Here is a 25,382-nt window from a genome sequence, read left to right on the forward strand (position 1 = left end):
AATTGGGAGAGTTGTCTCGCCGACTAGTCAAGCAACAGCCTGACAGTTGTACCCACTGAATCATATCTTACAACCAATGTCCCAGACTGCCCCATCACCATCCTTGGGTTCAGTCCTTTTCCAGCAACAGGACAAAACCACCAGAGGTGGTGGCACAGTCGGGAGGGAATGCCCGAGAGTTTTAATTGACTCCAGATCCCATGAATTCTCATGGCATCAGGTCAAACATAGGCAAGGAAACTTTCTGTTGATTACCACTTACAGCTCTTCATCAACTGGTGAATCCATACTCCTCCATGTTGAACATCACTTGGAAGAAGCACTGAGGGTAGCAAGGGCACAAAATGTACTTTGGATGGGAGTCTTCAATGTCCATCACCAAGATCGGCAGATTGCACTACTACTGATCGAGCTGGCTGATCCCTAAAGGAACATTTGCTAGACTGGCCTGCAGCAGGTGGTGAGAGAACCACAAGGAGGAAAACCTACTTGACCTCACCCTCACCAAGCTTCTTGTCACGATACATCTGTCCATGACCGTTTTGGCAGGAGTGACCACCTTGCAGAGACCAAATCCCAACTTCACACTGAGGACATCCTCCATTGTGTTATGTGACAATACTACTAAATGGGATAGATTCAGAACAGACTTAGCAGCTAAAAACTGGGCATCCATGAGGTGCTGTGGGCCATCAGCAGCAGCAGAATTGTATTCTTGGAGTGCAGAAGACATCTCTGGGGATAATGGTGGATCTCAGGTCTCGTGTTCACACACATCCCCAAACTCTGAGATGGTTGTGCCATCAATGGAAAATTGAGGAGAGGGTAATTCAGCAAAGAGAAAGTCACGGATGTGCTGTCTGATCCGAAAATGGGAAGATTTTTGATGCAGGGATGCAGAGGATGAAAGGGGATTGAAGGAAATGAACTCTTAGAACCATAGAAAAGTTACAGCACAGAAGGAGGCCAAACGGCCCATCTTGTCCATGCCAGCCCAAGGATACCCAGGTGCCCTTTCTAATCCCACCTTCCTCCACCCGGCCCATAGCCCTGCAGCTTACAGCACTTAAGGTGCAGACCAGGTACTTTTTAAAAGAGTTTAGAGTTCTGCCTCTACCACCAACTTGGGCAGCGAATTCCAGACACCCACTACCCTCTGCGTAAAAAAGTTCTTCCTCATGTCCCCCCTACACCTTCTGCCACTTATCTTGAATCAATGTCCCCTGGTTCAAGAATTCTCCACCAAGGGAAAAGATTTTATCCTGTCCACTCTATCCATTCCCCTCATAATTTTGTATTCCTCAATCAAGTCACCTCTCAGCCTTTTTTGTGCTAAGGAAAATAACCCCAACCTATCCAATCTCTCCTTGTAGCTACACTTTTCTAACCCTGGCAACATTCTTGTAAACCTTCTCTGCACTCTCTCCAGAGCTATTACGTCCTTCCTGTAATGTGGTGACCAGAACTGCACACAATACTCCAGTTGTGGCTTCACCAGTGTTTTATACAATTCCAACATTATATCCTTACTTTTATATTCTATACCTCTGCCAATGAAGGAGAGCATTCCATATGCCTTCTTTACAACCTTGTCCATTTGAACTGCTGCCTTCAGGGACCTGTGTACTTGTACGCCAAGATCTCTCACTTCATCTACTCCTCTTAGTATATTCCCATTTATTGTGTAATCCCTGTAACTGTTTGACCTCCCTAAATGTATGACCTCACACTTCTTTATGTTAAAATTCATCTGCCACTTTACTGCCCACTCCACCAGCCCATCTATATCGTTTTGGAGATTATGGCTATCCTCTACACCATCCACTACTCGGCCAATCTTTGTGTCATCTGCATCTTGCCCTACCATTCCCCAGTCAGCTGCATGGAGTGAGTGCACTGTCTCCAGAATCATGATTCAAAATAGCTGGTGGAGAAAGAAAGAAATCTGAGCATTTTAGTGCAGGCACACCGAAAGGTTCATGAGCAATGCTATGAAGCAATAGCTGGAGTGAATATGGTGTTAAGGTGCATCATAGAAAAGAAAAAAAAATAAAGACTTGCATTCACAATCATCAGATGTCCCAAAGAGACTCTCAGCCAATTGAATACTTTTGCAGCGTAGCACTGTTGTAGGAAACATGGCAGTCAAGTCGCACACAACATGCTCCCACAAACAGCAATATGATAACCACCAAATAATCTATTTTTGTGATGTTGATTAAGAGGAAAATATTCACCAGGATACTGGGCAGAACGTCCCGACTCTTCGAAATGGTGCCATGGGATCTTATTACTTCTACCCGAGAAGCCAGAAGAGACTTCGGTTTGACGTCTCATCCAAAAGATGGAATATCCAAGAGCACAACACTCCCTCAGAACTGCACTGGAGTGTCAACCTTGATTTTTGTGCTCAAATTTGTGGAGTGGGACTTGAATCCGGAACTTTGTTACTCAGAGGTGAAAGTGTTGACTGATCCAATGTTGACTTCTGCTTCTGGTTTTCTTCTGAGACTGTTCTGTGGCCTTTGTTTGATTGTCTAATCTGTTCAAGCTATGGCCTGTATTTGCACTTTTATATCTGTCAGGACTATTTCTGTGAGATTGCCCTTTTACACTATTGGGGGTTCCTTCACCAGGATGTAATTGTTTTCTGATGCAAGAGTCGTCGGTCCTTCATTGTCACCAGGTCAAAATCCTGAAATTCCCTTCCTAACAGCACTGTGGGTGTACCTACAGCACATGGACTGCAGCGGTTCAAGAAGGCAGCTCACCACCACCTTCTCAAGGACAACTAGGGATGGGCAATAAATGCTGGCCCAGCCAGTGAAGCCCACACACTGTGAATGAATAAAAAAAAAGTTACTCCAGGACTCACTGTCATTACTCACACTGCACTTTCTTACTCTGCATTCTTTCATTCCATTCTGTCAGTCCATGGATCTCACTTCTTGGCCATCATCCTGATCATTCAACCAATATTTAATATAAAATAAAAGCAAAATACTGCGGATGCTGTAAATCTGAAATAAAAACGGAAAATGCTGAAAATACTCAGCAGGCCTGATAGCATCTGTGGAGAGAGAAACAGAGTTAATGTTTTGAGTCTGTATGACCCTTCTTCAGAGCAATATTTAAACTTATCAGTAGCTTTTCTTGCAAGTCCCACAGTTGCTGCATTCCTCTGTTCACTGAAGCCCTCTGGAATATATGTCACTCATGGATTAAATCAACAGTTGCAATGAGACAAGGAAACTGATTAAATTAATCTAGTTGTGTAAACATTGATGAGTCTTGCACTAAAAGGTAATATTGGAGGAATCTCCTTATGTGGCAAGAATTTGAACAATTTCTGTTTTACTGGTATTATTGATGTAGCAATAGCTAGAACAGGTTTGCAAAAACTGATTAATAATAATTTGGAGAACCTTAACCATTCTTCTGGTTAGGATCTTGGGTCTTATTTCCCAACTGCTAGCCTTGTTGATCGTTTTAGCCCTTCCCTGACTGCCATTCCATGCCCCACTTCCATCCACTTACCCACATTCCAAAGACTGTTCCTGGTGGTGACTTGCCACCTGAAATCCTGCTCCTGCCTGCCAGCCAGTTATAATTTCTTGCTGGGATCAGATGAGAGGCTCACTGCAGGTACGCTGATAAGGTCCAAGAGTTAAATCTCCCAGGGCCCGTGCTGCCAGAGAGGATGGGCCCTGTAACCTGTTTCTACCCTGGTCCACCTGATCCACAGCCTTAATTGAAATTATTACTTTTCTTTCAATCACGCTTGATGCCTGATTGTGAGCTTAGTGACAATGTTCCCTGACTTTAGTGGTCACTGGGTAAAAATGAGTAGTAATTTTTTTCTTTAAAAGGCTAGCAGATTTTAAAGTTCCCAACTAATTCCGAGACTGAATGGTGAAGAATTGATTTTTAAACTCTCATTGCACCAACTGATGGGCAGCCAAGTTGACCAAATGGATTCTTGCTATAGAATGATACCCTGTAAATCAAATCAAGATGCTGAGGTTGCTTAGCACTGTAAATTTGACCTCCAGTATATAGATTCTGTTAAATCTTGCTTTTTCTTAACTCCAATCTCCTCTCCTTTTGTTACAGGCTAACATTAATCCAGCCTATCAGGCTCGTGAGGTGGAGTTTGTTCTGAGGAAGGTAAGCTGGGTTTGATAGTCTGCTGACTATAGGAATCCTTCACAGAGAGTTTATCTTTCTGGTGTCTCATTAGGTGAATGCACCTCACTAATTTCTGGGGCTTGTGCCAAAATTGGGAGAGCTGTCCCACAAAATTAGTCAAATAACAGCCTGACACAATCATATTCACCAATTCATACTTTACAGCCTATGTCCTAGCCTCCTCCATCATCCATTTCCTGTCCCACTGGCAGGACAGGTGAGAGGTGGAAGTACAGTGGGTATACAGTCTGGAGGGAGTTGTGCTGGGAGTTCTCAACATTGACTCCAGAGCCCATGAAATGTCATGGCATCAGGTCAAACATAGGCAAGGAAACCTCCTGCAGATTGCCACGTACTGTCCTCCCTCAGCTGATGAATCAGTGCTCCTCCATGTTGAATACCACTTGGAAGAAGCACTGATATTAACAAAAGCACACTATGTACTCTGGGTGGGACATTTCAGTGCCCATTACCAGAGTAACTGAGTAGCACACCTAATGACTGAGCTGGCCTAGTCCTGAAGGATACATGTGCAAGACTGGGCCTGTGGCAGGTGGTGAGGGAACCAAGAAGAGGGAAAAACCTACTTGACCTCACCCTCACCAAACTGCCTGTCACAGATGGATCTGTCCATGTCAGCATTACCACACAGTCCTCGAGGAGACAAAGTCCTGTCTTCGTACTGAGGATACCGTCCATTATGTTGTATTGCACCACAACTGTGCAAACTGCGATAGATTCAGGACAGATCCAACAGCTCAAACTTGGGCGTCCAAGAGGTGCTGTGGGCCATCAGCAGTAGCAGAATTGTGTTCAGCAACAGTCTGTAATCTCATGGCTCTATCCCTCACTCTACTATTACCATCAAGCCAGGAGATCAACCGTGGTTCAATGAGGACTGATGGGGATTGTGCCAGGAGAAGTACCAGGCAGAACTAAAAATGAGGTGCTAATCTGGTGAAGCTACACCCAGGACTACTTCCTTGCATGCTAAACAGCAGAAGAAGCATGCGATAGACAGAGCTAAGCAATCCCACAACCAGCAGATCAGATTAAAGCTCTGCAGTTCTGCCATATCCAGTAGTAAATGGAAAATTAAGCAACTAACTGGAGTAGGAGACTCTACAAATATCCCCACCCTCAATGATTGGGGAGCCCAGCACACCAGTGCAAAAGATAAGGCTGAAGCATTTGCAACAAACTTCAGTCAGATGTGCAGAGTGGGTGATCCATCTCGGCCTCCTCCTGAGGTCCCCAGCATCACAAATGTCAGTCTTCAACTAATTTGATTCACTCCACGTGATATCAAGAAATGGCTGAAGGCACTGGATACTGCAAAGGCTGTGCACCCTGACAATATTCTGGCAATAGTACTGAAGACTTGTGCTCTAGAGCTTACCATGCCCCTAGCTAAGCTGTTCCAGTACAGCTATAACATTGGCATCTACCCAGCTATGTAGAGAATTGCCCAGGCATGTCCTGTCCACAAAAAGCAGGACAAATCCGAACCAACCAATCATCACTCACTACCAATCATCAGCAAAGTGATGGAAGTTTTTGTTGACAGTGTTATAAAGAACACGATCATAAATAAAGCAGCAGGTATAGACCATAAGGCCCATTGAACCTGCTTCATCAATCAATATGACCATGACCGATCTTGGGCTTCAACTCCATTTTCCCACCCGTTCCCAGCCTTAAATATATTCAATGATGGAGCATTCACAACCCTCTAGGGTAAAGAATTCCAAAGATTCACAACCCTTTGAGTGAAGTAATTTCTCCTTATCTCAATCCTTAATGATCTGCCCCTTATTTTGAGACTGTGCCCCCATGTTTTAGGTTACCCGACCAGCAGAAATAATCTCTCAGCATCTACCCTATCAAACACCTACTGAATTTTGTAGGTTTCAGTGAGGTCACCTCTTATGCTTCTAAACTCCAGAGAACATAAGCCCACTTTACTCAGCCTCATCATAGGAAACACCGTCTCATGCCAGGAACCAATTTGATAAACCTTTGCTGTACCCTTTTCAATGCATGGATATCCTTTCTTAAATGTGGAGATCAAAACTGCACACAAAAACCTGTACAATTGTAGCAAGACATTCCTATATACATGGTTTGTAATTTTGTTCCAACTTTAAATACTATTTGGATCTCTCTTGGGTAATTTGTGGCTTGTTCTGGTTTGGGAAGGTTTCCCACTATCTATGAGTGATTTTGGTCTAACTCCAATATGTTTCTTTAATAACTCATCTATTTATACCATTGTCCATTCTAAGTTTCTCATTAAGCACATCTCTCTCTTGTATAGTGGTGATCCAAGGTGCAGCTTTAAGAGAATGTGAGCAGATTGACCATGTGACAGTATTACCCAAATGCTGTGTAGTGTGGGCTACAATGTTAATCAGTAACAAAAACAGAATTACTTGGAAAAACTCAGCAGGTCTGGCAGCATCGGCGGAGAAGAAAAGAGTTGACGTTTCGAGTCCTCATGACCCTTCAACAGAACTTGAGTTCGAGTCCAAGAAAGAGTTGAAATATGCAGGTCTGGCAGCATCAGCGGAGAAGAAAAGAGTTGACGTTTCAAGTCCTCATGACCCTTCGACAGAACTTGAGTTCTGCCAGACCTGCTGAGTTTTTCCAGGTAATTCTGTTTGAGTTTAGAATAGGGTCTGGTTGGAGAAGCGCACATGCATTAGTGCTCTGTGACTTGTGTTAATAAACAGTATGTGCTTCATCATACATTGGTTTCTGTGTCTGCAGTATCTTGTTTGCCAACTCACTCACTAGTAGTGCAATCGTATTCACTGAGCAAAGCGACCCGACAGAAGGAACATAGCATATACTGGTGATGAGGCAAAAAAATGACCAGTCGACACCAAAGAAAGCCATAAAAATTAAACAGAAGTAAATCAGCCGTACCTTGCACGGCGATTATAAGTACAGCCTTCATCATAGTCGCCGAAGATATCTCCCTCCAGTATGCCACAGTTTGGCCGTATCGAATATTTTGATCACACCACTGATGACTGGTCACATTATATTCTTTCGTTTTCTTTTTGGCCAACAACGTATCGGGGGAGCAGAAGTGGTAAGTGACCCTCTTATCGATACGTGGCAGTAAAACATACAGCCTAATTCGTAGTCTAATGGCACCCAACGCCCCAGATTCAAAGAGCTTTGATGAGTTGGTGAATAATGTGAAAAGCCACTTTTAGCTGAAACTGTCGGTAATAATGCAGAGTCTTAAGTTTAATTCAGAGTGTCGCGCCCCTGGAGAGACAGTCTCTTGCTATGTAGCAGCCTTAAAACAATTGACAGAGCACTGAGAGTTTGGGACACCGATTAGTGGCATGTTAAGAGACCTATTAGAATGTGGGATTAATGAAGACACCATTCAAAAACGTTATCAGAAATGAATTTAGACTTCAGCAAGGTGCTGGAGTTGACACTTGCAATGGAGAATGCAGTCAGGGACTCAGAAGCAATCAAGGGAGTACAAAATGGCACTGTCCTTTCCATCAAGAGGGAAGCACCAGTTAGAAATGGCACAGAAACGCAGGACTCCACGTAAAGGCAAGAAACAGCCACCATTAACAGACCAGCAAAAAGCAATGGTTTAACAGAGAAAACCGACAATAATAACGGCAGAAATGGAACCTGACAGCCTGCAAGCGAACAACAATTTAAAAGAATCGAGTGTTTCTACTGCCATCATAATGGCACATCATATGATATTGTAAAGACAGATTAAGACAAAACTTTAAACAGAAAAGTAGATATCGTGAAATCCGCATAATAGAGGAACCAGAAGAAACAGAGTCAGATATTTACTCACTACACAACTTAAAAATGGGTAACACAGAGCCAATCTATGTGACAGTGAAAGTCAATGGGAAACCCGTCCAAATGGAGTTGAGTACAGAGGCATGCACGACAGTTATAGGGCTACATAGGTTCATATATCTGAATGGAGGAAACCACTCACTAAATCTGGAAAATTCAGATGCTAAATTAAAGACGTATATTGGTGAAGATACACAAATAAGAGGTATATGCAAGGTTCCAGTACAACATGGAAATCAGCCTGTTAACTTATCCTGACAATGACAGCAGGAGAGGGTCCAAGTCTACTTGGTCGGAACTGGCTTAAGGAAATAAAGTTGGAGTGGACCGAGATTGTTCAGCTCAGAATGAAGGATCTGCAAGAATTATTATAGAAATATGCCTCCATTTTCAGAGAGGAGCTTGGAAAAATTCAGGGGCTGTAAGCTAAATTCCACGTGGATCCTGGGACAACTTCCAGATTCTTGAAGGCGAGGCCAGTCCCCTATGCATTACGAGAAAAAGTTGGCGCTGAATTAGACAGATTGGAAAGATTGGGAGCCTTACAACCTGTACAATTTTCTGAATGGGCAGCGCCCATAGTTCCAGCACAATAGCCTGACCAGAGGTGTGGATATGCGGGGACTACAAGTTGACCGTTAAGTGGCCAGACTCGACAGGCATTCTACATCGAAAATTGATGAATTGTACTGCAAGATGGCAGGGGGATCTGTATATACGAAGCTTGACATGAGCCATGCTTACAGCAAGCCAACCTAGAAAAGGCCTCTTGGGATTTTGTGACTATCAACACACATAGGGTAACCTGGTATATTGGTAAATCCCTTCAGAGTCTCATCAGCTTGTGCCATTTCCCAACGGACAATGGAAAATTTACTTCAAAATTTGCCCTATGGTGTGGTTTATCTCAATGATGTCCTAACTGATGTAGAACACCTAGCTAACCTGGAAGAGGTATTGAAGTGTTTCTCACAAGCCAGAGTACACTTGAAAAGAGAATGTATCTTCCAAGCAAAAGAGGTGATTTACCTGGGTCATAGGATTGGCTTGCAGGGCCTTCACCTAGTAGAAGAAAAGGTGCGATCTATTCGTGAGGCACCATAGAACTCAAGCCCTTCTTGGGAATGATTAACTATTTTGGCCGTTTTCTCCCAAATTTGTCAACAGTATTGGCTCCATTATATGGTTTGCTCAAGAAAAACCACAGGTGAACTTGGCAAGCTCCACAAGAGGCTTTTACAACAGATGCTACATTCATCAGCCCTGTTCAACCCAAAGAAAGAATTTTGACCTTATGAAATAGGGGCAGTAGTCTCTCACCAGATAGCGGATGGCTCCAAATGGCCCGTTGGTTATATCCTAAGAACACTCGGTGTTGCAGAACGAAGATACTCGCAAATAGAGAAAGAAGGCTTATCCATCGTAGTTGGTGTGAAGAAGTTCCACCAATACATTCATGGTTGCCACTTCACCATTGTATCCAACCAGAAGCCACTACTAGGCTTGTTTGGGGAAGAGAAGGCAACACCACCATTGCCTCTGCATGTACCCAAAGGTGGGCACTGATTCTAGCTGCTTATGAATATACTTTTATCCATTGGCCGGGTAGCCTGATTGCAAATGCCGATGCACTGAGCCGATTGCCTCTAAAAGACAGCACTGTGAACGTCCCAATTCCTCAAGAACTTGTCGTGTTATTAAACCTTCTGGATTCATCACCAGTACATGACAAGCAAATAAGAGAATGGACAGACTTACAGGGATGGTCTAACGAGCCAAACCCTTGACAAAATGAAGCCCTATTTTCATCGGAGATATGAGCTCACCTGTCAGGATGGCATCTTGCTGTGGGGAACGAGAGTCATTGTGCCTCTGAGAAGAAGAAAGCCATTTTTGACCAAATTGCATAGTGCTCATCTCGACACCTCTAGAATGAAAATGTTGGTGCGCAGCTACTTATGACAGCCAGGGATGGATCCAAAAATCAAAAACTTAGTCAAGAGCTGCGTACAGTGCCAACAGAAACAGAAATTGTCCCCTTCTGCTCCATTGCATCCCCAGGAATGGCCAGGAAGGCCATGGGTCCGCCTCCACGTGAACTATGTGGGGCTTTTTTTGGGCACAATGTACCTCTTGATTATAGACGTTCAACCTAAGTGGATGGATGTATACAACGTGAGATCAGCCACATCTGCCACCATAGTCGGATTGCGTCAGAGTTTTGCGATACATGGGTTACCAGAGATAATAGTGTCTGATAATGGAACGGCATTCACCAGCGGGGAATTCCAAAAATTTACAAGTCTCAATGGCGTAACGCGTGTTAAGGCCTCAGCATACCACCCTGCATCCAATGGTTTGGCCGAGAGGGCAGTCCAGACCTTCAAGTCTGGAATGAAAAAACTGGACGGAGACTCTATTGCAACTAGATTATCATGTTTCCTACTCAGCTATAAGACTACGCCGCACACGACCACCAGTATTGCCCCCCCAGAGTTATTAATGAAGAGACGTCTCCGGACATGTTTAAGTTTCATAAAGCTGAACTTAGGGGGGAGGGTAGAGAAGTCAGGAGACCCAGAAAAATGGACACGATTACCACAGTTGTAAAAGAAACGTCACTGTTGGAGACACAGTTTTTACAAAGAACTTTGGAGATGGGCCCAAATGGCTATCAGGTGAAGTTAGTGCTATGACAGGGCCCCTTTCCTATCACATATTGGTCGAAGGTCAGATAATTAGTAGATCACCTCAGGAGAAGGGAAACAGATCTACAAGAAAAGATGCGCCATGCATTCCCGTTGGAGTCTACACCACATGCGGAAGGAACTCCACTTGGTGTGGAAGTGCCTGTAGGATCCATTTAGCCTGAGAGAGTTGAAGAAACAAACTTAGAAGTTCCTACTGGAGAGCCTAGTGGATAGATAACTCCTGAGAGGGAGGCCTCAGATAAATCATCCGAATCCGTGGAACTACAATGTTCAACACATTTGAAGAAGCCTCTAGAGAGGCTGAATATGTAAATAGTTTGTTTATGTAAATAGTTGATATATTGTAAAGATTGTAAATTGTACTTTCGAGTAAAGGGGGAGGGATGTGGTAATCTGAGGTGCAATATACCTTTAAGAGAATGTGAACAGATTGACCACGTGACTATGTATTATCCAATTGCTGTTTAGCGTGGGCTACAATGTTAATCAGTAATTTAGAATAAGATAAGCACACGCATGTTAGTTCTCTGTGACTTGTGTTAATAAACAGCATGTGCTTCATCATACATTGGTTTCTTACATTGGTCATCTGCAGTACCTTGTTTACCAACACCAGTAGATAGGTGTGCAACCGTGTTCACTGAGCAAGGTGACCCGGCAGAAGGAACACAACATACAGACTATTCCATCTCCTCTTAGTTTCTTGCCCATGTCTGCTGATGTCACTGTTACATCAAGATATACACAACTATCTCATTACCACAACTATTAATGCATTGTTCTAATTCCCCCCAAGTATAATCTCCCCTAAAATCTGAACTTCACAGGTTAAGCATTTGCAGTGCTATCATAACTCTCTCTGATCTTGTTCTTGTCACAGTTAATTGAGGATGATCCTTAATCGGTTCGCTGACTGGATCACCATTTTGAGGTGATTGATGTAGTCTTTGTTTCATCATCCCAGAGCTTGTGATATTCAAATTCATTTGTTATTTCAGCCTCTAATAATGTTGGAACAGTTCTGAACGTACCAAATGGAGTTTGAACAAGATAGGAATGTGGTTGGTCTGTTTGTTTAGACTTCCAATCTTCAGACTTTCAATCTCTAATCCATACTTTCTGACCTGGTACTAACGTTCGCTCTCTGCCTAGGGTTGTACCAGTTCTTCTGTTCTTCTCTTTGATCATTCTCTATATTTCTTACTGTCTTATGATCGTCTGATGTTACATTCAGTTTTAAGTTCTGTTTCACAGAATCATACAGTGCGGAAGAGGCCCTTCGGCCCATCAAGTCTGCACCGACACGTGAGAAACACCTGACCTACCTACCTAATCCCATTTACCAGCACTTGGCCCATAGCCTTGAATGTTATGACGTGCCGAGTGCTCATCCAGGTACTTTTTAAAGGATGTGAGGCAACCCGCCTCTACCACCCTCCCAGGCAGTGCATTCCAGACCGTCACCACCCTCCGGGTAAAAAAGTTTTTCCTCACATCCCCGCTAAACCTCCTGCCCCTCATCTTGAACTTGTGCCCCCTTGTGACTGACCCTTCAGGGGAACAGCTGCTTCCTATCCACCCTGTCCATGCCCCTCATAATCTTGTACACCTTGATCAGGTCGCCCCTCAGTCTTTGCTCCAACGAAAATAACCCAAGTCTATCCAACCACTCTTCATAACTTAAATGTTTCATCCCAGGCAACATCCTGGTGAATCTCCTCTGCACCACTAATGGAATTTATGCTTTTAACCTTCGGCCCATAAGCAACTGTGCTGGTGAAAAGCCATTAGTTAAGGGTGTTGCTCTATAATTCAGCGAGGCTAAATGCCAATCGTTATTCTTAGTCATTAGCATCTTAATGGTTTTCACTGCTCTCTCAGCCTCTCCACTCACCTGTGGATGAGGGGGAGAACTAGTAATGTGACTGATTCCACAGCTTTTTGAAAATTTCTTGAAGTATTTGTTCATGAACTGTGGGCCATTGTCCAGTAACCCATGCATTGAAAAGATATTCTTCAGTGCTCTTATAACAGTCTCAGCCATGTGGAGCCTGGTAGCTTCTAATCACCGTCAATAATAATTCACTGTGATAAGGTACACTTTTGATCTAAAGTTAAAGAGATCCAGTCCCAATCTTTTCTAAGGCTGTCTGGAAAACTGGACAGTAATAAAGGTTCTATTGGTGTTTGGGCATTTGTTGCACAAGTATGGCATGACTTTCTGTCATATTGACTTCTTGAAATGCTTTTGAAATTACTGGCCACCACACAGATTGATTTGCATGAGCTCTACACTTTGATGTATCCAAGTGACCACCATGGATTCTATGAAGAATCTTCTCCCTCATTCATAGGCTTGGGTATTATTAGTCTATGGTTAGATACTAGAAGATCATCACTAGTTTCTCCTGTTCGTGGTACTTAAGTAAGAGCTGATAGTTTGGACTATATTGTGACAAAAGTTCTTGGCAAAATTTCTTAACCTGGATGCACGCCGTATCTTCCTTTTGTGCTTTCCTGATTTTGTGTAGTTTTTTTCTCAGAGGTGGGTGGAGAATTGGTTATGATTGATTAAAATGCTTCCACCCCAGAATTAAGCGCTGAGTACCGCTTGATCAACCGTAGCTCTATATAATGTACGTGGAAAAACTCAGCAGGTCTGGCAGCATCGGCGGAGAAGAAAAGAGTTGACGTTTCGAGTCCTCATGACCCTTCGACAGAACTTGAGTTCGAGTCCAAGAAAGAGTTGAAATATAAGCTGGTTTAAGGTGTGTGTGTGGGGGGGCGGAGAGATAGAGAGAGAGAGAGAGAGGTGGAGGGGTGGGGGGGGGTGTGGTTGTAGGGACAAACAAGCAGTGATAGAAGCAGATCATCAAAAGATGTCAACGACAATAGTACAATAGAACACATAGGTGCTGAAGTTGGTGATATTATCTAAACGAATGTGCTAATTAAGAATGGATGGTAGGGCACACAAGGTATAGCTCTAGTGGGGTTTTTTTTAAAAATAATGGAAATAGGTGGGAAAAGGAAAATCTTTCTAATTTATTGGAATAAAAAGGAAGGGGGAAACAGAAAGGGGGTGGGGATGGGGGAGGGAGCTCACGACCTAAAGTTGTTGAATTCAATATTCAGTCCGGAAGGCTGTAAAGTGCCTAGTCGGAAGATGAGGTGTTGTTCCTCCAGTTTGCGTTGGGCTTCACTGGAACAATGCAGCAAGCCAAGGACAGACATGTGGGCAAGAGAGCAGGGTGGAGTGTTAAAATGGCAAGCGACAGGGAGGTTTGGGTCATTCTTGCAGACAGACCGCAGGTGTTCTGCAAAGCGGTCACCCAGTTTACGTTTGGTCTCTCCAATGTAGAGGAGACCACATTGGGAGCAACGAATGCAGTAGACTAAGTTGGGGGAAATGCAAGTGAAATGCTGCTTCACTTGAAAGGAGTGTTTGGGTCCTTGGACGGTGAGGAGAGAGGAAGTGAAGGGGCAGGTGTTGCATCTTTTGCGTGGGCAGGGGGTGGTGCCATAGGAGGGGGTTGAGGAGTAGGGGGTGATGGAGGAGTGGACCAGGGTGTCCCGGAGGGAGTGATCCCTACGGAATGCCGATAAGGGGGGTGAAGGGAAGATTTGATTGGTGGTGGCATCATGCTGGAGTTGGCGGAAATGGCGGAGGATGATCCTTTGAATGCGGAGGCTGGTGGGGTGATAAATGAGGACAAGGGGGACCCAATCATGTTTCTGGGAGGGAGGAGAAGGCGTGAGGGCGGATGCGCGGGAGATGGGCCGGACACGGTTGAGGGCCCTGTCAACGACCGTGGGTGGAAAACCTCGGTTAAGGAAGGAGGACATGTCAGAGGAACTGTTTTTGAATGTAGCATCATCGGAACAGATGCGACGGAGGCGAAGGAACTGAGAGAATGGAATGGAGTCCTTACAGGAAGCGGGGTGTGAGGAGCTGTAGTCGAGATAGCTGTGGGAGTTGGTGGGTTTGTAATGGATATTGGTGGACAGTCTATCACCAGAGATTGAGACAGAGAGGTCAAGGAAGGGAAGGGAAGTGTCAGAGATGGACCACGTGAAAATGATGGAGGGGTGGAGTTTGGAAGCAAAATTAATAAATTTTTCCAAGTCCCGACGAGAGCATGAAGCGGCACCGAAGTAATCATCGATGTACCGGAGAAAGAGTTGTGGAAGGGGGCCGGAGTAGGACTGCAACAAGGAATGTTCCACATACCCCATAAAGAGACAGGCATAGCTGGGGCCCATGCGGGTACCCATAGCCACACCTTTTATTTGGAGGAAGTGAGAGGAGATGAAGGAGAAATTGTTCAGTGTGAGAACAAATTCAGCCAGACGGAGGAGAGTAGTGGTGGATGGGGATTGCTCGGGCCTCTGTTCGAGGAAGAAGCTAAGGGCCCTCAGACCATCCTGGTGGGGGATGGAGGTGTAGAGGGATTGGACATCCATGGTGAAGAGGAAGCGGTTGGGGCCAGGGAACTGGAAATTGTTGATGTGACATAAGGTGTCAGAGGAATCACGGATGTAGGTGGGAAGGGACTGGACAAGGGGAAAGAGAAGGGAGTCAAGATAACGAGAAATGAGTTCTGTGGGGCAGGAGCAAGCTGAGACGATCGGTCTACCGGGGCAGTTCTGTTTGTGGATTTTGGGTAGGAGATAGAAGCGGGCCGTCCGAGGTTGGGCGACTATCAGGTTGGAAGCTGTGGGAGGGAGATCCCCAGAGGAGATGAGGTCAGTGACAGTCCTGGAAACAATGGCTTGATGTTCAGTGGTGGGGTCATGGTCCAGGGAGAGGTAGGAGGAAGTGTCTGCGAGTTGACGCTTAGCCTCCGCGAGGTAGAGGTCAGTGCGCCCGACAACAACAGCACCACCCTTGTCAGCGGGTTTGATGACAATGTCAGGTTTGGACCTGAGAGAATGGAGTGCAGTAAGTTCAGAGAGAGACAGGTTAGAATGGGTGAGAGGAGCAGAGAAATTGAGACGACTAATGTCGCGCCGACAGTTCTCAATGAAAAGATCGAGAGAAGGTAAGAATCCAGAGGGAGGGGTACAGGTGGAGGGAGAATATTGGAGATGGGTAAAAGGATCCGTTGAACTGGGAGAGGACTCCTGCCCAAAGAAGTGAGCCCGGAGACGAAGACGGCGGAAGAAGAGTTCAGTATCATGCCGAGCCCGAAATTCATTGAGGTGAGGGCGTAAGGGTATGAAAATAAGTCCTTTGCTGAGCACTGAACGTTCAGCATCGGAGAGGGGCAGGTCAGGGGGTATAGTGAATACACGGCTGGGGTTGGGATTGGAAGAAAGGGTGGGGACGGAGGGACAGGCAGGGGTGGAGGGTCCTAGATGGGTGTTGGTGTCGATGAGTTGTTGGAGCTTGCGTTCCTTAGCACTTGAGAGAAAGAGAAAAAGTTTCTTGTTGAGGCGTCGGATGAGCCGAAGGATAAAATGAAACTGGGGGCACGCGCAGATTTGAAAAAGGGTACGGCGGTGCTGCTGGAGGGAGAGGTCGAGTGTATTCATATGGCGGCGCATGGCATTGAGTGTGGATTTCAGAATGTGACGGGAACAGCAGTCCGAGAAACGTTTTATGTCCCGGAGATACCTGTAATCCTGGGTGGGTTCGAAACATGAGGGGTGGAATTTCAGTTGAAATCCACGTGGGGTAAGTCGGAGACGGAGACAGTCACTGAGAAAGGAGATATGGCTGTGAAAGTGGGCTTTAGTAAACACCTTGTCAAACACCAGGAGTACGCTTCCTGTAAGGACTCCATCCCATTCTCTCAGTTCCTTCGCCTCCGTCGCATCTGTTCCGATGATGCTACATTCAAAAACAGTTCCTCTGACATGTCCTCCTTCTTCCTTAACCAAGGTTTTCCACCCACGGTCGTTGACAGGGCCCTCAACCGTGTCCGGCCCATCTCCCGCGCATCCGCCCTCACGCCTTCTCCTCCCTCCCAGAAACATGATAGGGTCCCCCTTGTCCTCATTTATCACCCCACCAGCCTCCGCATTCAAAGGATCATCCTCCGCCATTTCCGCCAACTCCAGCATGATGCCACCACCAAACACATCTTCCCTTCACCCCCCTTATCGGCATTCCGTTGGGATCACTCCCTCCGGGACACCCTGGTCCACTCCTCCATCACCCCCTACTCCTCAACCCCCTCCTATGGCACCACCCCATGCCCACGCAAAAGATGCAACACCTGCCCCTTCACTTCCTCTCTCCTCACCGTCCAAGGACCCAAACACTCCTTTCAAGTGAAGCAGCATTTCACTTGCATTTCCCCTAACTTAGTCTACTGCATTCGTTGCTCCCAATGTGGTCTCCTCTACATTGGAGAGACCAAACGTAAACTGGGTGACCGCTTTGCAGAACACTTGCGGTCTGTCTGCAAGAATGACCCAAACCTCCCTGTCGCTTGCCATTTTAACACTCCACCCTGCTCTCTTGCCCACATGTCTGTCCTTGGCTTGCTGCATTGTTCCAGTGAAGCCCAACGCAAACTGGAGGAACAACACCTCATCTTCCAACTAGGCACTTTACAGCCTTCCGGACTGAATATTGAATTCAACAACTTTAGGTCGTGAGCTCCCTCCCCCATCCCCACCCCCTTTCTGTTTCCCCCTTCCTTTTTATTCCAATAACTTAGAAAGATTTTCCTTTTCCCACCTATTTCCATTATTTAAAAAAAAAAACCCCACTAGAGCTATACCTTGTGTGCCCTACCATCCATTCTTAATTAGCACATTCGTTTAGATAATATCACCAACTTTAACTTTAACACCTATGTGTTCTATTGTACTATTGTCGTTGACATGTTTTGATGATCTGCTTCTATCACTGCTTGTTTGTCCCTACAACCACACCCCCCCCCTCCACCTCTCTCTCTCTCTATCTCTCCGCCCCCCACACACACACCTTAAACCAGCTTATATTTCAACTCTTTCTTGGACTCGAACTCAAGTTCTGTCGAAGGGTCATGAGGACTCGAAACGTCAACTCTTTTCTTCTCCGCCGATGCTGCCAGACCTGCTGAGTTTTTCCAGGTAATTCTGTTTTTTGTTTTGGATTTCCAGCATCCGCAGTTTTTTTGTTTTTAGCTCTATATAATGTGTCTGCTGTGATCTGCGTTTTGGCACATCGGCACATGCACAGCTGGAAAATAATGTATCAGCCTAAGTCTGAAACGTTACATGCGTAGAGGCATTTTGACATTTTCTATGGAATTCAGAAGGGTGAACAACAGTTTATGGTCTGTCTCAATTTGAAATTTGCAACCTTAGTCTCTTGCACTGTTACATCATGTTACACATCATTATCTCATTACCATAACTATTAACCCATTATTCCTGTACTCTAATCCCCTTGCAATAAATTTGTTTTTGCAATGTTGTCAAGTCCTGAGTGGGACTTGAATTCACAACCTTCTGACCCTGTGGCAAGATTGCTACCAACTGAGCCATTTGTCTTCCTAATTGCTTGCTGCACCTGCGTTCCTTGTATGAGCACACCCAAGTCTCTTTGAACATCACCACCATCTTTTGAGTGGCCCTTACACATCAATAACCTGCTCACCAGCGCTCAGTTTGGATTCTGCCAGGGCCATTTAGCTCCTGACCTTATTACAACTTTAGTCCAAACATAGACAAAAGAGCTGAATTCCAGCCATGAGGTGAGAGTGACTGCCCTTAACATCATGGCAGCATCTGACTGTAGCATTAAGGAGCCAAAGGAAAATTGAAATCAATGGGAATGAGGGGGAATACTTGAAGTCATGTCTAGCTCAAAGAACGATGGTTGTGGTTGTTGGAAGCCAATCACAGCAGTCCCTGAAGTCACTGCAAGAGTTCCTTAGGGCACTGAACTCAGCCCAACCATCTTCATCTGCTTCATCAATGACCGTCCCTCCATCATAAGGTCAGAAGTGAGGATGTTTGCCAATGATTGAACAAAGTTTAGCACCATTTGCGACTCCTCAGATACTGAAGCAGTCCGTGTCCATATGCAGCGAGATCTGGACAGCATTCAGGTTTGGGCTGATATATGACAAGTAATATTCATGCTACACAAGTGCTAGACAGTGACCATTGCCAACAGGAGAGAATCTAACCATCTCCCTTTGGCATTCAATGGCATTATCCATATCATTAACATCCTTATGGTTACCATTGACCAGAAACTTAACTGGACCAGTCATATAAGTACTGTGGTTACAAGAGCAGGTCAGAGACTAGGAATTCTGCAGCAAGTAACTCACCTCCTGACTCCACAAAGCCTCAGTAAGAGAAGTACCATAAACAAGGAGCACAGTGTTAGTTATATGTGTGGAGATCAGATGCAAGATTCTTATTCAACAGGATACATTTTGGATGTGGTTTGCCACCTCTTTTTGCTCTGTCTCAGGGTATTTAGTAACCAGTTATATAGCTTTGAAACTGTTCCTTCATGGTACAATGGAAGATTCATCTCTTCAAATTCAAAACCTCATTTCTTTCACTTGCATTTTCTAACCTGGTCTCCATTCAGGTCTAACTGGAAAATCCCTGGATGACTTGTCCTGGTGGCTGAGACTCAGGGTGGGGAAGTGAAGGTGGAGACAGTGACTGTGGTTGGGGTCTTTTTTTATTTGTTCCTGGGATGTGGGTGTCACTGGCTGGGCCAACATTTATTGCCCATCTCTAACTGTTCTCATTCAGAGGGCATTTTTAAGAAGTAACCACATTACCGTGGGTCTGGAGTCACATGTAGGCCAGACCAGGTAAGGAGATGGTGACTGAGAACGGGATTGTGGTGGGGACGGTGACTGTGGTCAGGGTTATGGTGGGGACGGTGACTGTGGTCGTGGTTGGGTGAAGACGGTGACTGTGGTCGGGGTTGTGGTGGAGACGGTGACTGTGGTCATGGTTGTGGTGGACACGGTGACTGTGGTCGGGGTTGTGGTGGACACGGTGACTGTGGTCGGGGTTGTGGACACGGTGACTGTGGTCGGGGTTGGGTGAAGACGGTGACTGTGGTCGGGGTTGTGGTGGGGACAGTGACTGTGGTCTGGGTTGTGGTGGGGACGGTGACTGTGGTCGGGGTTGTGGTGGAGACGGTGACTGTGGTCGGGATTGTGATGGACACAGTGACTGTGGTCGGGATTGTGGTGGGGACGGTGACTGTGGTCGGGGTTGTGGTGGGGACGGTGACTGTGGTCGGGGTTGTGGACACGGTGACTGTGGTCGGGGTTGGGTGAAGACGGTGACTGTGGTCGGGGTTGTGGGGACAGTGACTGTGGTCTGGGTTGTGGTGGGGACGGTGACTGTGGTCGGGGTTGTGGTGGAGACGGTGACTGTGGTCGGGATTGTGGTGGAGACGGTGACTGTGGTCGGGATTGTGGTGGGGACGGTGACTGTGGTCGGGGTTGTGGTGGGGACGGTGACTGTGGTCGGGGTTGTGGTGGGGACGGTGACTGTGGTCGGGGTTGTGGTGGGCCGGTGGCTGTGGTCGGGGTTGTGGTGGGTCGGTGACTGTGGTCGGGTTTGTGGTGGGTCGGTGACTGTGGTCGGGTTTGTGGTGGAGACGGTGACTGTGGTCGGGGTTGTGGTGGGCCGGTGACTGTGGTTGGGGTTGTGGTGGGGACGGTGACTGTGGTCGGGGTTGTGGTGGGACGGTGACTGTGGTCGGGGTTGTGGTGGGGACGGTGACTGTGGTCGGGGTTGTGGTGGGGACGGTGACTGGTCGGGGTTGGGTGGAGAAGGTGAGTGTGGGGAAGTTGTGTGGAGGTAGCAATGAGGGTGGCAGGGTCGTGTGGGGGCTGTTGTGGAGTTGGTAACTTGGTATTCTGACAATTTGAAATGCTCTTGAGTAATTTTACATGTTCATTTCTCTTTCCAGATTGGCTGTAAGGCTTTGGTCTGTACCACAAAGTTTAAGACCCAAGTATACTATGACATCATTAAGCAGTGTTGTCCAGAGCTGGACAAAGCCACTCCAGGGAATCTGAGGAGCAAAAGGTACACGCTGCTCATCAGACACAGAAGCTTCAATTTAACTCGGAGCAAGAACCAGATAGGAGCCAGCTGTTCTCTGCCCCACAAGGACAGGTTCAACAAGAAACTGACCTGCCTGAGCCTCTTCTGACCCCAATTCCTCTTCCCCTTGTCTTCAACTGATGGAAAACTCATAGCGCCTCCTCTGTTCGAACAAACAGCTTGAGTTACGGGCGAGGCCAGATGATGTCATCAGGACCCAATCTGTATAATTAAAGAAGGATCATGTGGCTTTGAGACAGCGGGACCAAAGTTGGCATTGGCAATTGAGCCAATAGAGTCATTTATGGTATAAGTGACGGCCATTCTACCCGTCGAGTGCATGCAGGCTCTTTGCAGAGCAATCAAGTCAGTCCCACTCCCACAGTCGTTCCTTGTAGTCCTCTGTGTCCATCCAATTTCCTTTTAAAATCATTGATTGTTTCCATTTCCACCACGCTCGTGGACAGTGATTTCTATGTCATTACTACTTGCTATGTAAAAAGGATCCTCCTCACAATCCTCCTGCATTTCTTGCCCACAGTCTAAATCTGTGACCCCTGGTCCTTGTGCTGTTAGCTAATGGGGAGAGTTTTTTTTGTCTACCTTATCCAAGCTTGTCATGATCTTGTACACCTCCATCAAGTCTCCCCTCAATCTTTTTTGCTCCAGGAAGAACAAGCCCAGTTTCTCCAATCCTAATCCTGCAGCTAAATTTCCTCATCCTTGGAATCATTCTGGTAAATCTCCTCTGCATCCTCTCAAGGACCTTCACCCTAAAGTGTGGTCACCAGAACTAGATACAGTAATCTAGTTGGAGCTTTATAAAGGTTCAGCATAACTCCCCTGCTTTTGTACTCAACGCCTCTATTTATGAAGCCCAAGATTCCATATGCTTTGCTAACCACTCTCGCAATATGTCCTGCCACCTTCAAAGATCTATGCACGAGCACCAGGTTCCCCTTTTCCCGCACACTTTTTAGAATTATGCCATTAAGTCTATATTGAGCCTCCCTATCCCTTCTGCCAAAATGCATCACATCTCTGCATTAATTCCTACTGCCATTTGTCTGCCCACTTTACTAGTTTGTGCCGTGCTGCAGTAATTTGTAGCATTCTCACTGTTTGCCATTCCTCCAAGTTTAATATCTTTGGCAAATTTTGAAACCCTATTCTTGTCAATTCCAAGTCATTTATATATAGCAAAAAAAGCAGTGCTCCTAGTACTGACCATTGGGGAACACCATTGTCTACCATCCTCCTGTCCATAAAACAAATACCTACCATAAAAACATAGAAAATAGGAGCAGGAATACGTCATTCAGTCCTTCAAGCCTGCTCTGCCATTCAGTATGACCATGGCTGATTCTCTATCTCAATGCAGTACTCCCACTCTCTCCCCATACCCCTTGATGCCTTTAGAGTCCAGAAATCTATCCATTTCCTTCTTAAATATATTCAGTAACTTGGCCTCCACAGCCCTCAGTGATAGAGAATTCCTCAAGTTCACCACCCTCTAAGTGAAGAAGTTTCTCCTCAACTCAGTCCTAAATGGTCTACGCCGTATCCTGAGACTGTGACTCCTTGTTCTAGGTTCCCCAGCCAGAGGAAACACCATCCCTGCATCCAGTCTGTTCATCCCTATCAGAATTTTATATGTTTCAATGAGATCTCCTCTCATTCTTTTAAACTCCATGTCTCACTGCTTTCTGTCCTTAAACCAATTTTTTTCCCCAATTACACATTGGCCATCTTATTCTATAAGACTCAATTATGTTAACCAGCCTTTTATGTGGTATCTTGTCAATTGCTTTCTTAAAATCCATATAGACAACAATCCCTTCATCAACCTTCTCTGTTACTTCATTAAAATATTCAGTTAGATTTGTCAAGTGCAATCTGCGTTTTACAAATCCATGCTGGCTATCCTTAATTAACTTGGACCTGTATAAGCGCCTGTTGATTTTTTTTCCTGATTAAGGATTCCCATCATTACCCATCACTGACATTAGACTAACTTGCCTGTAGTTGCTAGGACTGTCATTGCACCCCCTCTTGAATAAGGGTGTCATATTTGTGACTCCAATGCCCTGGCACCTCCCCCATATCTAGGGTAGCATGAAAAATTAAGGCATGCCCTTCCGTTACCTCCACCCTGGACCAGATGACGTATCCACTCTGAGCATAGCCAGTCTTTCCAGTACCTCTTCCCTCTCAATTTTCACACCATCCATTGTCACCACTATCTCCATTTCTACTGATACTTTGTCAGATTCGTCTTTCTTAATAAACGCAGGTATAAATAACTTATTAAGTATTCTAGCCTTATCCTGCACCTCTTAGCCAAATCACCATTTTTGTCCATAATAAGACCCACTCTACCTCTTACTACCGACTTTCTATTTACATGTTGGCAGACAATTTTTGGGTTCCGTTTTATGTAGACTCCCATTCTATTCTCATATTCTCTTTTTGCCATTCTTATTTTCTTCTTCACCTCCCCTTTCAACCATTGTATTTGACCTGGTTTTCACTTGAAGAAGTCACCTGACATGCATCACACATCCTCCATTTTTGTTTCATCATAGTCACTTCCTTGTCATCCATGGAGTGCTGCTTATTGCTGGCCTACCTTTTGCCCTTGATGGAATGTACTTGGCCTCTACCTGAAGCATCTCTTTCTTAAAGACCACCCATTATTCCTTTGCAGTATTTCCTGTCAGTCTGTGGTTCCATTTTACCCTGGCTAGATTCCTTATCACATTGAAATTAGTCCTCTTCCAGTTTAGAAGATCTATATTGGATGTGCTTCTCCATTACTAAGCTAAAGCTTATAATATGGGGGAGACAGTGGTATTGTCACTGTTCTGGTATTCCAGAGACCCAGGGTAATGCTCTGGGGACCCAGGTTCAAATCCCACCATGGTTGATGGTAAAACTTGAATTCAGTAAAAAAAAATCTGGATGACCACAAAACCATTGTTGAACAAGGGCAATTAGGGATGGGCAATAAATGCTGACCTAGCCAGCGATGCCCACATCCCATGAACAAATTTTAAAAAAACCAACTCTTACCCAAATGCTCCCCCATAGACGCTTGGCCCACCTCATTCCCCTTCACCTTCCAGTTTGACTGAGAACTATCACCACTCTTTAACTCTTGCACATCTCTGTGATTTCCCTGACAAATTGTTCTTCTAAATCTCATTATTTGGAATACCCTATAGAATACCCAAAGTAGCTTCACAACTCTAAATGAACTCTGTCCATGTCACCTCAAGGAAATCCTCTCATTCCGATACTACAGTTGCCGATTAATCTTAACTGCTTGCCAGCCCAATTTCTATCAGGTGAACAGGGTTCAAATTGTCCCAGATATCCAATGCCAATTGTCTTGCATGTTCTAACATCCTCATTTATCTTACATTGACAGTACTGGTGCCAGAAGCAGCACTGTAAAATAAGCAAAGGATTCAGTTTTGGGCACTACACCTCAGGAAGGATATATTGGCCTTGGAAGGGGTGCAGTGGAGCTTCAGCACTCAGAAAGATACCAGGGAGTTTAATTGCAAGGACAGTTGCATAGATTATACTTGTATTCCCTTGAATATAGAAGATAAAGGCTCATCTAACCAAATTATTTGAAATGATAAAGGGATATAACAGAGAAACTGTAACAAGGGACCATAACTTTAAAATTAGAGCTAGGTCATTCAAGGGTGATATCAGGAAGCACTTCTTCACATAAGGGGTAGTCGAAATTAGGAACTATCTCCCCCAAAAGCAATGGATGCTGGGTTCAATCAATCTTTTTCAAACTGAGATGGGTAGATTTTTGTTGAATGAGGTGTAAAGGGATGTGCTGTAAAGGCAGCTAAATCGAGATGAGATACAGCTCAACCATAATCTAATACAGCGGTGTAACCAGCATGAAGGCTCAGTAGCTAATGCGCAGCGTAGCTGGAAGCATCAGGATACCCTCAGAAGGGGATCTCGCCAGGTGTGCTGACTGTAGGATATTGGTAGCAGAGCATACTAGACTGCTTACCCAGAGGCCTGGGCTGTGACTTCAGATCCCTTCATGGCAGCTGGTGGAACTCAAATTCAATAAATTAACAAATCTGTAATAAAATACTAGTCTCAGTAATGATGATCATGAAACTACCAGACTGTCATAAAAGCCCATCTGACTGACTAATGTCCTTTAGGGAAGGAAATCTGCCACCCTTACGCTGCCTGGCTACATTTGACTCCAGATGCTCGGCAATGTGGTTGACTCTTAACTGCCCTTTGAAATGGTTTAGTAAGCCACTCAATTGTATCAAACCACATGAAGGCAGCATTTGAACAATTGTAGTTGTTGGAGGCCAATCATTTTAGCCCCAGGACATCACTGCAGGAGTTCCTTGGCCATCCATCCTCAGCTGCTTTGTCAATGACCTTCCCTCCATCATAAGGTCAGAAAGGGGATTTTTTTGACGATGGCACAATGTTCAGTATCATTCACAGCTCTTCAGGTACTGAAACAGTCTGGGTCTATATGCAGCAAGACCTGGATAGCATTCAGGCTTGGGCTGACAAGTGGCAAGTAACATTTGCACA

At 45.3% G+C, this 25,382-nt stretch overlaps 1 protein-coding gene across 1 annotated transcript in view; it reads left to right on the forward strand.

Annotated features, from left to right (window-relative positions):
* The window catches only part of acsf2 (acyl-CoA synthetase family member 2), a 245,048-nt gene that overhangs the window by 64,451 nt on the left and 155,215 nt on the right, over positions 1–25,382 (forward strand). The window contains exons 4-5 of the mRNA XM_041216824.1: positions 4,114–4,167; positions 20,647–20,765. Coding sequence (XP_041072758.1) covers positions 4,114–4,167; positions 20,647–20,765 — 173 coding nt within the window. The remainder of the gene's footprint in view (positions 1–4,113; positions 4,168–20,646; positions 20,766–25,382) is intronic.

This window comes from Carcharodon carcharias, chromosome 22 (assembly GCF_017639515.1).
Source record: "Carcharodon carcharias isolate sCarCar2 chromosome 22, sCarCar2.pri, whole genome shotgun sequence".
NCBI lineage: Eukaryota > Metazoa > Chordata > Chondrichthyes > Lamniformes > Lamnidae > Carcharodon > Carcharodon carcharias.